Source organism: Camellia sinensis, chromosome 13 (genome assembly GCF_055761805.1).
Source record: "Camellia sinensis isolate YWXY chromosome 13, ASM5576180v1, whole genome shotgun sequence".
NCBI classification, from domain to species: domain Eukaryota; kingdom Viridiplantae; phylum Streptophyta; class Magnoliopsida; order Ericales; family Theaceae; genus Camellia; species Camellia sinensis.
This window is the reverse complement of record NC_138973.1, coordinates 76,733,084-76,746,808: the sequence shown is the minus strand read 5'-3', so window position 1 is coordinate 76,746,808 and position 13,725 is coordinate 76,733,084. Positions and strand designations below refer to the sequence as shown.

Here is a 13,725-nt window from a genome sequence, read left to right as displayed (position 1 = left end):
TTGGCTTTTTACGAAAAGATGTGCAAAAAGTAGAGAGAAAAATGAATCTTTGACTTTTTGATATGAGTTGTTGGCTTTTTAGTTTTTTTAGTAATTTTTTAACTTTTTAGCTAAACCGATCGCTTCCCAAACGAGACCTTAGTCTTTTATCTTATAAAAAAGAGTTAGTATCTCATAATTTAGGATTCATAATTTATCTAAAAATGAATATGTGTGGTGGAAATTGAATTATTAAAATATAAGTTCCACATCTGAAATGAATCTAAGGCTTCGTTTGGTAAGCATCTCAAAATATAGTTTCACCTATTGATTTAAATGTGTTGTTTGTTTGGAGCTTTCAAATCATCATTCTACACGTATTTCTCAAAACTCAATTCAAAACATAATCATTATTTTTCAAAACTCATAACCAAACATATAATTCAAAACTCTTTTCAAAACTCAATTCAAATCAATATTTTAATTTTTTTAATATTTTAAATATTTTAATATTTTAAAATTATTTTAATTTTGTTAAGATTTTAAATATTTTAATATTTAAATATGTTACGATTTTTTTAATTTTTAAATTTTTTTAATATTTTTAAATATTTTAATTTCAAAATATTACGATTTTAATTTTTTTTAATTTAAAATATTTTATAAAAATAAATTCAAACTTTATTTTATAAAAATATTTTTAAATATTTTAATTTTTTTTGTTATGTATTTGGTTACGATTTGAGTGTAGAGTTGTGAAAGTAGTATGGAATTTCGAGTTATGTATTTGATTACAAATTTTAAAAATAATTTCTTAATTGAGTTTTGTTTTATATTTTTGGTTACGATATGAGTGTAGAGTTGTTTTTAAATTTAAAATATTAACATTTTAAATTATTTAAATTTTACGATTTAAATTTTTTGAATATTTATTTTAATTTTCACTTATTAAATTTTTTAGATTATTTAAATTATTTAAATATTTATGATTTAAATTTTTTGAATATTTATTTTGAAAAAAAATTATTTCTTTTGTAGTATTTTCAATTAAAAAATTGATTAATGTTATTTTCTGTTAATAATAATTTTTTTTAATTGAATTTTAAAAAGAATTTGGTTACGAGTTTTGATCAGAATTTTCAATAGTGTGAAAGTAATATGTTTTGTTATGAGTTATAATAATTTGAATTAAATTTTGAAAATTCTTTTCAAAATTCATAACCAAACAAATTTTTTTACTTTACATGTCAAATCAAACTTTCAAAACTTAATTCAACACCCTATTCAAAAATCATAACCAAACAAATTTTCTACACTCAAATCATAATTTCATAACTCATAAACTCAAAATACAACTCATACTCTCAAATCATATTTATAAAACTCTACCAAACGCAAACTAAGTCTTTGATACAAAATTCTGAATAATTTTTGAATGAATTTTTATGTGTGAGGGCATATTTTATCTTTATTTTATGTGTCCGAGATGCCGAAATGGGATGGAGAGTAACGGCCTAACTGGCGCTCTTTCTAGTCGGATAGCTTATCACTACGCACACAGCCCACAAACCTAAGGTCCAGAAACGAAGATCCAAAACAGAGAGAGACACACACAGACAGAGAGAGAGAGAGAGAAAGAGAGAGAGAGAGAATGCGAAGCATAACGCTCTCTTCGCAGAGCGTTTTACTACTGAGGCCTCATTCACTTCCTTCATCTTCTAAACCTCTCAAATCACACCACTCTTATCTCAACTCTCGCTTCACCAATCAAACTTCCAACCTCTCTTCTTCCAGTCCCACCGTCTTTCTCTCCAGGTAACTTTCTTTCTTCATTTTTTCCTAATTTCCCACTTCTCTGATTCAATTTGTCAATCAAAAAAACAAATCTTTTTTTTTTTTTTAATTTTGATTTTTAAAGGTCTTTGGCTTTGCTAGTTCTTTCTTACAAAATGCCTGCTGAAGTATACTGTTATTTTGGATTTATTTTCCCGTTTTCTTCTCATGGTTTTTCTTTGTCTTCTTTTATTTAATTTGTGTTCAATCACAATTGTGTAAAGTTTGGTATTATGGTGTTTTGGAACTGTAAGCATGAATTGTTTGTTTTGACATTGGCAACCAAATTACTCTGTAATAAGTTTCTACCATTTTGTTCCTTTCAGATATGCAAGGCAGCAATGTGTAAACATGTACAAGGTGAGTTTTGGGATTTTTTTATGGGTATTTTTTAATTAATTGGAATTGGGTTGCAATTTTTTTGGATACCCATATTCCTCACTTATTATTTTTTCTCAATTGTTTGTAGTGTTGACATTTTAGAGCTGTTGATAATTTCATTCTGTTAATTGTGGGGTATAGAGTACACTGTACTAACCAACTATAATGGAATGATTTTTATTAAACTCCATCATATTTTTTTTTTTTTTCAATTGATAGGGGATTATTTACTAATATCAAGAGAATTATTTAAATTGGACAATCAACTATGTAAGAAAGCCCAATAACACATTCCTGCAAGTTCAATTCTAACTTCTGAATCTTTGAATGCCATGGGAGACAGATAGTGCTTGAACTTCTCTATCAATGGAAGGATTGTCACTTCTGCATATTTATTTCAAGAGCTAATCAATTATATTCGTATTTCTTTCACTAATCCTGAATGGGTTAATAATGAAACCCTTGATTTTGTATATTAAACTTTGATGCAGGAGTTCAAGTTCCTAAATTGCAATGCATGCAAAGCAACTCAATGGACAAATGATGTGGATGACTATGATGGTTTGGACAAATCACCTTCAAAGAAGAAAATTGGAGGGAGGAATTCTATACCTAATGTGGATGACTACAATGCTTCTAATACACCATTCCACTGTTATCTGAAGTTCACACTGCTCTTTGGATTGTTCAGCCTTGGAGGCAGTCAACAGGCAGTTGCTGGGTCAGATTTTGCTAGTGGATTGCAATCAATATCATTTTTTGGGGACCTTGGCGATATTAGCACAGGTTTTGCTTCAGTTAGGAAAATCTCCCTGTAACTTTCACGATTCTGACAATCTTAAGGATCACCTTTTTTTTTGGGGGGGGGGGGAGGGGAAGGTTTGGTGGTGGGGTACATTTCTTGATACTGAGACAAGCTGGAGCTTGAAGGAACCTCACTAATTTAATAGCTTAGACTCATCTCTCATTCATTCTCCTTCAAACTCAAGTATTTTATGACACTGCATCATTAATAAATTGCTTGTAGGGGGGATTACGTGCAATCGAATTTATGCTATCCTCTTACTCTCTTGTACGCAGATATTTATCAAACTTCAATGTAGGCTTGCACATATTTTCATATTGTGCTATTCTTTATGGTGATGGAAGGAAAACAATCTTGTCTATTTAGTTTCTCATATTTGACCTCATATTGGGAATATGTGAAATGTATTGAAATGTCTATATATTTATATAAAGTGTCTTGAAATATGTGAAAAGAGTATGAAATATATATATATATATATATATAAAGTGTATGGGAATATGTGAAATGTGTATTGAAATTGTAACTTTTTTGGCATTATGTAGTTCTTAACGAACACTCATTGGGAGGTTGTTAGTAGGACCCATCTTATAATACCAAAATTGAAACAAAATAAAAATAGAATCTTAGAAATTTGTTCCTTCAAAGATGTGAGCTTGGAAACAGCACTAACTTCTCATGGTCTGTGTATCTGTAGTTTGATATTTGTTGCTAATTTGAAGTAGCATGAGATGGGAAGTTAAATAAAAATCAAGTGCTCAATGTGAACATGTAGTTCTTAAGTGGACAAAACAAGCCAAAAAATCATTATCAAGCTTTCACGGTTATTATGTGGCCTTTTTAGAGGCATATTTTATCAGATTATGCGGGGAAAATTTTGCAGGGAAAACTTTGTGCTCGTTCTTTGCCCTCTACCTGATGAAATTTTAATTTGGTAGCATTTAGTTACAGCATTAGTTATTTGCCATTGCAAAGCTGCCCTGTCTAGAGAAAACTCACCTTTTCACCTGAATTAGATTACTGCTTATGGGCATTTAAACTCCCACTCTTTAAAATTTCATTTTTATTTTGCAGGCATTCTTGCTTATATTTTTCTCTGAGCTAGGGGACAAAACCTTTTTTATTGCGGTAAGGGAGAATTTATCAAATTTTTCATGGAATGTATCTGATCATGAATGTTTCAAATCAGACTCTGTGAATTAATTGAATGAACATGCTTGTGTATATTGTGTATGTCAGTGGACAATTTACTTTCCCCTAAAAAACCTTTAATCCCTAAATCTTAGCATGAGATCAAGTTTAGTACTCTCACCACATAAGCAAACTTCTTTTCATCTGAACTTTGCTTCTTGACTGCAATGTGTTATGAGATTAAACAATTCTTTGCTTACTTCATTTTTTCTACTGTATCAAATTGTCTGCACGTTGTTCTTAACTAAATTGGATTTTGGATGTTTAATGTCTTGGCAGGCACTTTTAGCAGCTAGGAACTCCAGTGCTGTTATTTTCATTGGGACTTTTGGCGCACTTGCGTATGTTATTCTGTTTATGCTTGGTGATTTAATTGGCCTCAGCATTTGAAAGTCTTCTCGCTAGGCAAATTCAAAGGGCATATTGCATATGTGCTTTCTATTACTTTAAGCTACTTAATGAGTGTGAGACAAGTGCACTGCGATTGGGGATTAGTCTCCTATAGATTGAGAAACAGCAGGAAGACAACTTTTAACCAGTGATGTCAGTGTCAACACAGTTTCCCTTATGTTTTGCTAATTACACCTTTGAAATTGTTAGTGATGCATAGCAGTCCCAGTCTTACGAACTTAATAGCACATAACACATAGGCATTCCTTTTTGAAGAGTTTATTGCCATTATTCTAATAAAATCAACATGAAATAGTTATATTCTAAATATCAGATCAACTACTTCGAGAGATGTTTACACAGTCAACTAAGGGACTAATGATTGTACATTTGGTGCAGAAATATTTTGAAATATAATTTATTTCGTTGACCCACCTGTGTCTGTGTATGATGGGCAGGACAATGACAATCATATCTGTTGTTCTAGGACGAACTTTTCATTACGTCGATGATATCCTTCCGTTCAGGTACTTTACTTAATAGATTCTGTCAATTTTTTATTTATGATGTTCTAGTAAACCATCAAACATGTGGGTAAATTACAGGCATCATCTTATTTGTCCTGCCCATGATATCTGTAGCATAAAAGTCAAGTAATCTGCTGCTCATCCGTCCAATTTTCCAACACCAGTGAAAATATTTTATATACTTCCAGAAGAAGAGGATATGATTGCAGGATTTTGCATCGGAAGACCATCCTATGGTCTTTACCGATCCCTGCATATTATACTGAAAAAATATGAGTAGTCATCCTTGCTCTCTACTCTAACTAGAAGATGAGTCAATTGATTAATCAAGCATTGTCCTAATACAGTTTTCTGAATGGCAGATTTGGTGACACTGATTTACCTGTTGATGATATTGCTGCAGTTTGCCTTCTGGTAACTAACAGCTTTTCAGATAGATGAAACAAATTGCACAGTACACACATGCAATCATGATCATGTGATAATGATTCAAGAACATAAACCTCTACTATTTTTTTTTTTTTGAAATAAGCATCACAAGTAGTACAATTGCCAGGTGTATTTTGGAGTTTCAACCTTGCTTGATGCCAATTCTGGAGATGGTCTGAAGGCAGAAGAAGAACAGAAGGAGGTGAATTTGTATCTGAACTTACGAGCTTTCAATGTCAAACCTATCATTTTAATCTTAACATTATTTAATCTCTTTCAAAATGCAAAAAAATAATAATAATAATAAGAAAGAAGAAGAAGAAGATTGAAGGACCCTGCATCTGAAATAATTTTGCATGCTATACAAGTTACCTCATACGTTGTAGGAACTTTTCTCTGTTGAATAACAGGTTTGTTAACACTTGTTGACATGACACCTATTACCCAACATCCTTTGGGCAGTTGCTCAAATGTCCACTTTCTACAATATGCTAAAGAATCGGCATTTTACACCCTTTATTTTGACCGTTCTTTAAAATGTTACTTGCTTCCTTATTTTAATGGCCATGCATTTCCTCATACAGACACAAACTCAATCACTCAAATATAGACAAGTTTAAAATAGTGTATTCATATGTGTTGAGAGATATAGCTATGTTCCCATGTCTAATATTTGGAGCTGCTCTGTCCATGTTGATGTGTGGCCCTTTGATCCGAATACAACAGTGGTTTCCCATTGCTATATTGCTAACTACCTTATGCATTTAACTGCATTTCGTGTTTACTATTCTTGAACAGGCAGAGCTGGCTGTTTCAGAATTTTCAGGAAATGGTGCTGGGATTTTAGCTGCTGCTAACACAGTCATTAGTACTTTTCTGCTTGTTTTTGTTGCTGAATGGGGTGACAAATCATTTTTCTCAACAATAGGTGAGTGACTTAGCTAGAAAGTCCTTTATTTCATTTGATTGCAGACTTTGGTTTAATGTCTGCTAAGAATTATGTACGACAATATCCACAATAAAAGTAATTATCCCTTGTTGTATACATGAATATTCAAGTCAGTTGTGTTATGCCGCTTTGTAGTCTAATGGCTACACTCCTTACTTGCAGAACAAAAGATGAACTTGTATAAATAGTAGCAATTGAAGCGACATTTTAAATTCTCATCGGAGATAATGTTTGAAGTCTATTCAGTTTCTTGTCGAATGCCTATTGATGGCAAAACGTATCTTTTAGATTTGAATCATACAGGAAAAAATAAGTCTTGACAAAAGATTGGGGTCACTCACCATACACACACAAAAGAATGACAAAAAAAAAAAAGAATTGTTTTATGTTAGAAGAAAAACATTACTTCATCTTTATCAAACCAAAAAGTTGTATATGTTTTATGATCAAATAATTTATTAATTCATCTTTATCAAACCAAACATTACTTCATCTTTATTAAGTGAACTGCTACTCTCTAGCTCCATTGTGCACTGTAAAGGTGTAGATCTCCTTGCTCAAGTCATATTCTCTGCTAACACAAATACTCTTCTTACTCAGCACTTGCTGCCGCTTCTTCACCTCTTGGAGTCATTGGGGGAGCGCTAGCTGGTCATGGAGTTGCAACTTTGGTAATTTCTAAACTCAACACGAATATAAACCTGTCTTTCATAATTAAAAGCAACTTGCAGAGTTTTTGGCCTGAGAAATTAAAACAGCAACTTGCAGGAATTACTCTACTTTTGCAGCATGCTTTTAGTTGTGGAAGCTTGTAATTTGGGAACCAATAAAAAAAAAAAGCATAATTTGAAAATATTACAAGTTACTTTTTCAATAAAACAAAACAAAATCTTAAAAGTGCACACTATTGGTGAATTTACAGCCTGCGATTAGTGAGGTTGGCAAGCAGGGATGGAACTATTGGTAAACAATGAGGGGCCATGGCCCCCTGTTCAAAGGAAACAATGCTACTGAAATGATATGCTATGTTGCCCAAAACTTTCTTGTTATTACAAATGGCCCCTGCTGCTCCTATCTTATGTACGAATATTGAAAACTTTATGTTTCTTAATAAAACAAGTTTCTCTGTACAAAAGAATTGGAACACCAAAAAAAAAAAAATAGAATTCTTATATTTTTTTAATTTATTTAATAAATGCATCATTTAATAGTAATAATACATTATTTATATTTCTTTGATCACAATTTGTTTATCACCTGATGAGGCATAGTTATAATGCTGATATCATATTAATGAGATTCATATGAGACCTAATGAAAACTTTTGAAATTTGAAAAAAAAAAAAAAAAACTTTCACTTTAATGGATAATTGATGTAGCATATGCAAAGAATCAATTAACTTATGATTTCTCTTTTATTTATATATTAAAGTTGAGTAGATATGACTTATTTTTTTATTATGTTAAATAGATGATAATTTTTATGTATTATTTTAATTTCAGATCTTAGTTATTTCTCAGTGTTGAATTGAAAAATGTGTATAACAATTGATATATAAAAGAATAGTATATGAACTTTTTTTTTTCTTTTTTTTTTTCCCCAGTTATGTGCTGATATTCACTCTAACAGAGCTGATCTATTAATTATTGTTTTACGCAGCTGGCTGTTTTGGGAGGTTCTTTACTGGGGACATTCTTATCTGAGAAGGTGAGTCATCCTCATTGATCTGCCAAAATTTGTAGTTAAAAAATATAATAAATTTTGCCTGAACACATAAAACTCTTCTTGATGCCACAGCGACTCATACAAATCAGTCAGCACATGTAACAAACTGGCTTGTCTGGTTGAAATATTAAAAACCTGTCCGACAAAACGAGACACATGTCCTTAGACCATCTCCAACGGTGAACCAAACCCAGCATCAGATTTAAATTTTGATGAAAAACCCACTTTTTCACGCTCCAACGGTTTCACCAAATCGATATCAAATCCAGAATTCAGCAAAAATGGTACCAAACTGAGTGCAGGCGAAGCATTTCAGCAAATCACTGTTCCTAACCGTTGGGATGAGACGAACAGGTCGACCATCCGGTTGACCAACCGGTTAACCAACCGGTAGCCCCGGAGAAAGTTCAGACCGTTCACAAAAAGGTTCAAACCAGTCCAAAAAAATAAAAATAAAAATAATTTTGCCTAGGTGGTCGACCACCCGGTCGACCGGCCGGTTGACCACCCGGTCGACCACCAAAAGTTCAAAAAGTTCCAAAAAAAAGGTTCAAACGGGTTAAAAAAAAAAAAAAAAAAAAATTTTTTTGCCATTACCGGTTGACCGGCCGGTCGACCGGCCGGTCAACCAACCGGTTGCCCAGCGCAAATTTGATGAAACGGATTTGATGTTGAACCGTTGGAGCGCGAAGTATCAAATTAAGGAAATGACCCATTTTTTACACAGATTTGGTGAAATATTTGGTACACCGTTGGAGATGCTCTTATGAAATTTAACCTAATGATGTATTAGTTTAGGAAAATGCTATGCACCCCAAACAAATTACCAAATTTTCTACCAAATCTCTCACATGGGTGTGGGATCCACACAAATCAAATGTGTGTGGGTCCCACACCCATGTGAGAGGTTTGGTAGAAAATTTGGTAATTTGTTTGGGGTCCCTAGCATAACTCGTTAGTTTAATCATTTTAGTGTATTGTTTTTGACTGCTTCGAAAGGACAGGAATTAGACTTGTTAATAACAAACAATATTGATGGCAAATATGATTTGCCTATATCAATTTAGTCCACACTAGTCCTCATGCTTTTGTTAGATTATCCCCAAATACTTGTCAAATCTTTGTGGCTCTTTCACCTTCGTAAGGAAATGAATGGAGGTCTATGAAGAATGGATACATACGCGGGATATGAATACAATACGATACAAATATGGAAATGCAACAAAATTTTAAAAATTAGGATATGGGTACGGCCAGAATTTGTTGAATTTTTTTTATATTATTTTCAGTATTATAATATTCATGGGCTCAAAGAATAGTGAAAAATTGTTCTTTACAAATTAGATATTACATATTAGTTTGAGTAAAGAGCCAATGATAAGGTTCTCTCTCTCTCTCTCTCTCTCTCTCCCTCCCTCCAGTAGATACATTAATTTGTAATATTTGAAAATGTAGTGTACTACTTTAATTTCTCTATTTTTTTTTTCTTTGGTAAGAAATAAGAAAATATTGAAAAATTATTCTTGTATTTATTCCAACAATAATATTCTAATAATATGTAAAAAATTTACAATTTCAATTTCATGATAATTTGGATATGTGATTAGAGTGCTCATAAAATATCAGATATTTCTCAAAATTAACCTCAAGTATCGCACACGGCTACGAATATCAATATGTATTCTCAATTATCTAATGAGTATTATCCAATATGGATACGACTCCCTTTTAGAAGTATATGTGCTTCATAGAGAGTTATTCTTTGGTAGAAAATGTTAATGTGATTGTTCAACTCATATGGGAAATATTGAGGCACTGGAACGCAGTATTGAAATACCATATAACTAAGATAAAACTATATCTAACAAGATGTGCCCAAGTTGAACACTATCAAATGTAAAACCAAGGTAAAACTATATCCAACAAAACATGCTCTGTGATGGTGCAAGAATGTCATTCTCAAAAAAAAAAAAAAAAAAAAAATTCATCTATAAATTTCTTTTATTGTTAGGCAGTTACAAGTTCTTTTGTTGTTGCTTGTACAGGTTATTGCTTACGTTGGAGGTACTCTTTTTCTCGTCTTTGCAGCAGTAACGTTGATAGAGATAGTAAGTTAAGGTTAAGGAGATCTATATTTTCATCTGTGTTAGATCTTTACATTTACAGACATCACAAACATTCATTTCCGTGGATTATTGAAAGAATTTTGTCAGAAACTCAATTTTCATATCTTGCGCCAAAATTTGTTAGATTTTGAGTGTTGCTTTGCTTTCATTACAAAGAGAATTCAATAACGCTGATAGATGCAGCTGCGCGGTAAGCACATTGCGAACTATTTTTTTCGCTTTTTTCATTTAAACAAAATCATTTAGTGATATATTTTTACAGAGTTCTATTTTACCATTTTGTATGACCCACTTAAAAGTGCATTTTGTTAAATCAATAAAAAAAACATCCAAGTGGTTAGAGAAAAATACAATTCACATCACCAAATAATGTCAATATTTTTTAGCATATAGGCTTTTATATTTTAAATCAGTGGCTTATTAAAAAATTTCAAATTACTTTTTGCACTCCATCCATAATATTAAACATATTATAATACTGGATTTATTGTTTCTTTTAAAAAAAAAAAAAATTGTATTCCATCCATACTATTAAACAATATTGTGGGTTCACCTAAATTTTGTTTAGCTGGAAAAAAAAAATTGTATAGGACTAACAATTTCATGCGATTGTTAATCCACTTAAAAGAGTGAGATTAGCAACAATGCAATGGAAGGTGAGATTCACAATCTAGGGCAGTGCGCGGGTCGGATCGGACCGGGTTTGACATACACTCGTCATTCGAACCGATTATGTCGGGTTCAGCATATGCCCATCCGAGTTCGACCGATGCATTGTTTGAAATTGAACCGCTCATACTATTCGGATTCACAGTCGGTGGCGAACAGGTCTTGTTTTCTCAATTTGGGCTTCACACAGTAAACAAGAAGAAGAAGAAGAAGATGAAGAAATAACGATAAAAAAGAAAATTACATATGTCAAAGATTCAGATCCAAACTCATCCTAAAAAAAAAACCTAGAATCATACACACACAAAAAAATACATGAAAAAAGAAATCCAAACTTAACCCCTTCCCAAATAAAATAAAAAAAATTACGGACTCATCTCTCGATTTAAAGCTTCCAATCTTTTTTACTTAATACTTGTCAGATGTTCCAGATCTAGATCCAACAAGTGCAACACCAAACAAACTCACTATCTACGATCACTTTCATCATCTGTGATTCTAACGTGTTAGGGTTTCAGAAGGGAGTAAGGCTGGAAGAGGGATTTGGGGGTGATCAAAAGGGTGGGAGGGAAGAGAATTATCATACACATTAAATCAATCACTTTTTCCAAAACTCTCTCTCAAAATAATTTTTCAAAACATTTTTTAAAAAAAATTAAACCAAACAACTTTTCGTACTTTTTATCTCTAAAACTCATCTCCCAAATTCAAACTAAACATACTCAGAATCTCTAAGTAAATGTGAGAGAGAGAGATGTTTTCACCAACTAAACTTCTTCAGCAAAGTATTGAAAGAGATGTGAAAAATGAAAAGTTGAATTTTGCAATGATAAAATCCAGCTAAAGAGTTGAATAATTGTATAGTCTAGTTGAAAAGTTGAGTAGGTTGTAGTAATGATTCCTATTCACTAGGTTATCTTGGTAGATGAAATAAAACTATAATAAATACCTTCTGTTAATAAAATTTTAGGAGGTATTTGGGATGATCTAAATAAGTGTATATTTTGTCTTTTTAAGAAAAGATGTGTAAAAAAATAAAGAAGTGATATGATGAAAAAAAGATAAAAATATAAAAAGATGAATTAGTTTGTGTATGTCAAACTTGACCTTAATATCTCCAACTAGTAAAGAGCAAACATGTGGATAGAAGCATCGTTTAATACATTGGGTGGATTAGGGCTGGGCAACAAACCCACCCGCCCGCACGAACCGCCCGACCCTACCCTACCCGCAGTGCTTTGGGCGGTTTCGATGTAGGTAGGCGGGCGGGTGCGGGTCAAGAAATTGGCAAAAGATCGGGTTCGGGTCGAACCCGACCCGCCCGCAACCCGCAGTTTTTTTTTTTTTTTTTTTTTTTTTTTAAGAAAAAATAACTAGTTATTATTATTATTTTTTACATTTTGGATGGATGGAGATAACTAGTTATTATTTTTATTTTTACATTTTAGATGAAAGTAAAATTTATTATATGGGCACTTATATACATTATCATGATTTAATAATATTTAAATTAGTGTTACTAGTTTGACTTTTATTTATACATATAAAAAAAATCATTATATTCTATTAGTCTAGTAGACACAGTTAAATATGATATTTTGAATTGTCATTCTATTATCACATTATTGCATATTAAAAGCTAAACAGTGAAGATTAATCCACTATTAAAATTAATGTTACTAGTTTGACTTTTAAGGGTTTGTTTTTGCATATTTAAATTAGTGTTACTAGTTTGACTTTTAAGGGGTTTGTTTTTGCAAGCTAAGGAGGAAGATTAATTACTATCCTCAAACATGGTTCCATATCATCTTATCTAACATGTAGACTATTTATTATGATCATGAATTGTATATCTTGTAATTTAATTTATAACTCTTCTAAAAAAAAAAAAAGTGTTTAGAAAGTAACAAAAAATGTCAAATTTGCTTAAGTTAAAAAAAAAAAAAAAAAAAAAAAAAAAAAAAAAAAAAACCTAAACCGCAAACCGAACCGCACCCGCCCGCACAAACCGCGAACCGCATCGCGGGCGGTTGCGGGTCCATTTTTCCCCAACCGCATAAGTGCGGGTCGGGTCGGTTTTGACCCACACCCGGCCAAAACCGACCCGCGAGCAGCCCTAGGGTGGATCAGATTAATTGATTTTTTATTCTTTAAATCCGACACTTGACCGCCAAAATAAAAATTTCTGTAACTTCAATCACTGTCGATCAAAATTAGTGACGAAATCGTCCGTATATGGTCAGGTCAAGTCGATCGTTTAGACGGTCGGCCAGATACTTGCACAACCCTATTACAACCCTATCACAATCAATCCCACGAGATTAGAAGAATCCCATGTGATTAGAAGTGAAAAGAGATTATTACCTTCTATTTAAAAAAAAAAAAATAACAACAACAACAATGTTACCATTTATATAACGAGAAAGACTTTTAAAATATTATAAATTTAATTCTAATTAACTAATATCACCTATTGTACATAAAAATAGACACAATTTATCATATATATTAGTAATCATATTACTCAATCATATTGTGATAATAGTTCTATCCAACCTAGACAAGAATCTTCCTTGAAATGGATTCATAAAAAAATAAATTATTCCATAGTCCTTTGAGCAATTTTCTGTGGCGTTTCAAATACATTATCACTTGCTAAAATAGTTTTTGCTGGGTTCTAAAAGATAAGAAGACATTTGTCAATTGTTAAATGGTTTGGA

General features: G+C 32.0%; 1 protein-coding gene across 2 annotated transcripts; it reads left to right on the top strand.

Annotated features, from left to right (window-relative positions):
- The first annotated feature begins 1,467 nt into the window (after window positions 1–1,467).
- Window positions 1,468–10,459, top strand: LOC114280097 (GDT1-like protein 1, chloroplastic). Of its 2 annotated transcripts, XM_028222432.2 has the most exons (12): window positions 1,468–1,794; window positions 2,139–2,172; window positions 2,685–2,990; window positions 4,073–4,126; window positions 4,469–4,530; window positions 5,038–5,106; window positions 5,469–5,520; window positions 5,663–5,737; window positions 6,334–6,463; window positions 7,085–7,155; window positions 8,145–8,192; window positions 10,256–10,459. In XM_028222432.2, the coding sequence occupies exons 1-12, from the start codon at window positions 1,631–1,633 to the stop codon at window positions 10,325–10,327; spliced, it is 1,137 nt and encodes a 378-aa protein (XP_028078233.1). In that variant the 5' UTR covers window positions 1,468–1,630; the 3' UTR covers window positions 10,328–10,459. The 2 variants fall into 2 exon arrangements, with proteins under 2 accessions (XP_028078233.1, XP_028078234.1); XM_028222433.2 differs by lacking the exon at window positions 4,073–4,126 and having other exon boundaries at window positions 1,510–1,794.
- The last annotated feature ends 3,266 nt before the right edge of the window (window positions 10,460–13,725 follow it).

What these genes read in the sequence shown, in the direction of transcription:
- LOC114280097 (XM_028222432.2), top strand. Translation starts at nt 1,631, where the DNA reads ATGCGAAGCATAACGCTCTCTTCGCAGAGCGTTTTACTACTGAGGCCT. An exon ending in TTAGCACAGGTTTTGCTTCA is followed by an intron (nt 2,991 to 4,072) that starts GTTAGGAAAATC and finishes TTTATTTTGCAG; the next exon opens with GCATTCTTGCTTATATTTTT. An exon ending in GGACATTCTTATCTGAGAAG is followed by an intron (nt 8,193 to 10,255) that starts GTGAGTCATCCT and finishes TTGCTTGTACAG; the next exon opens with GTTATTGCTTACGTTGGAGG.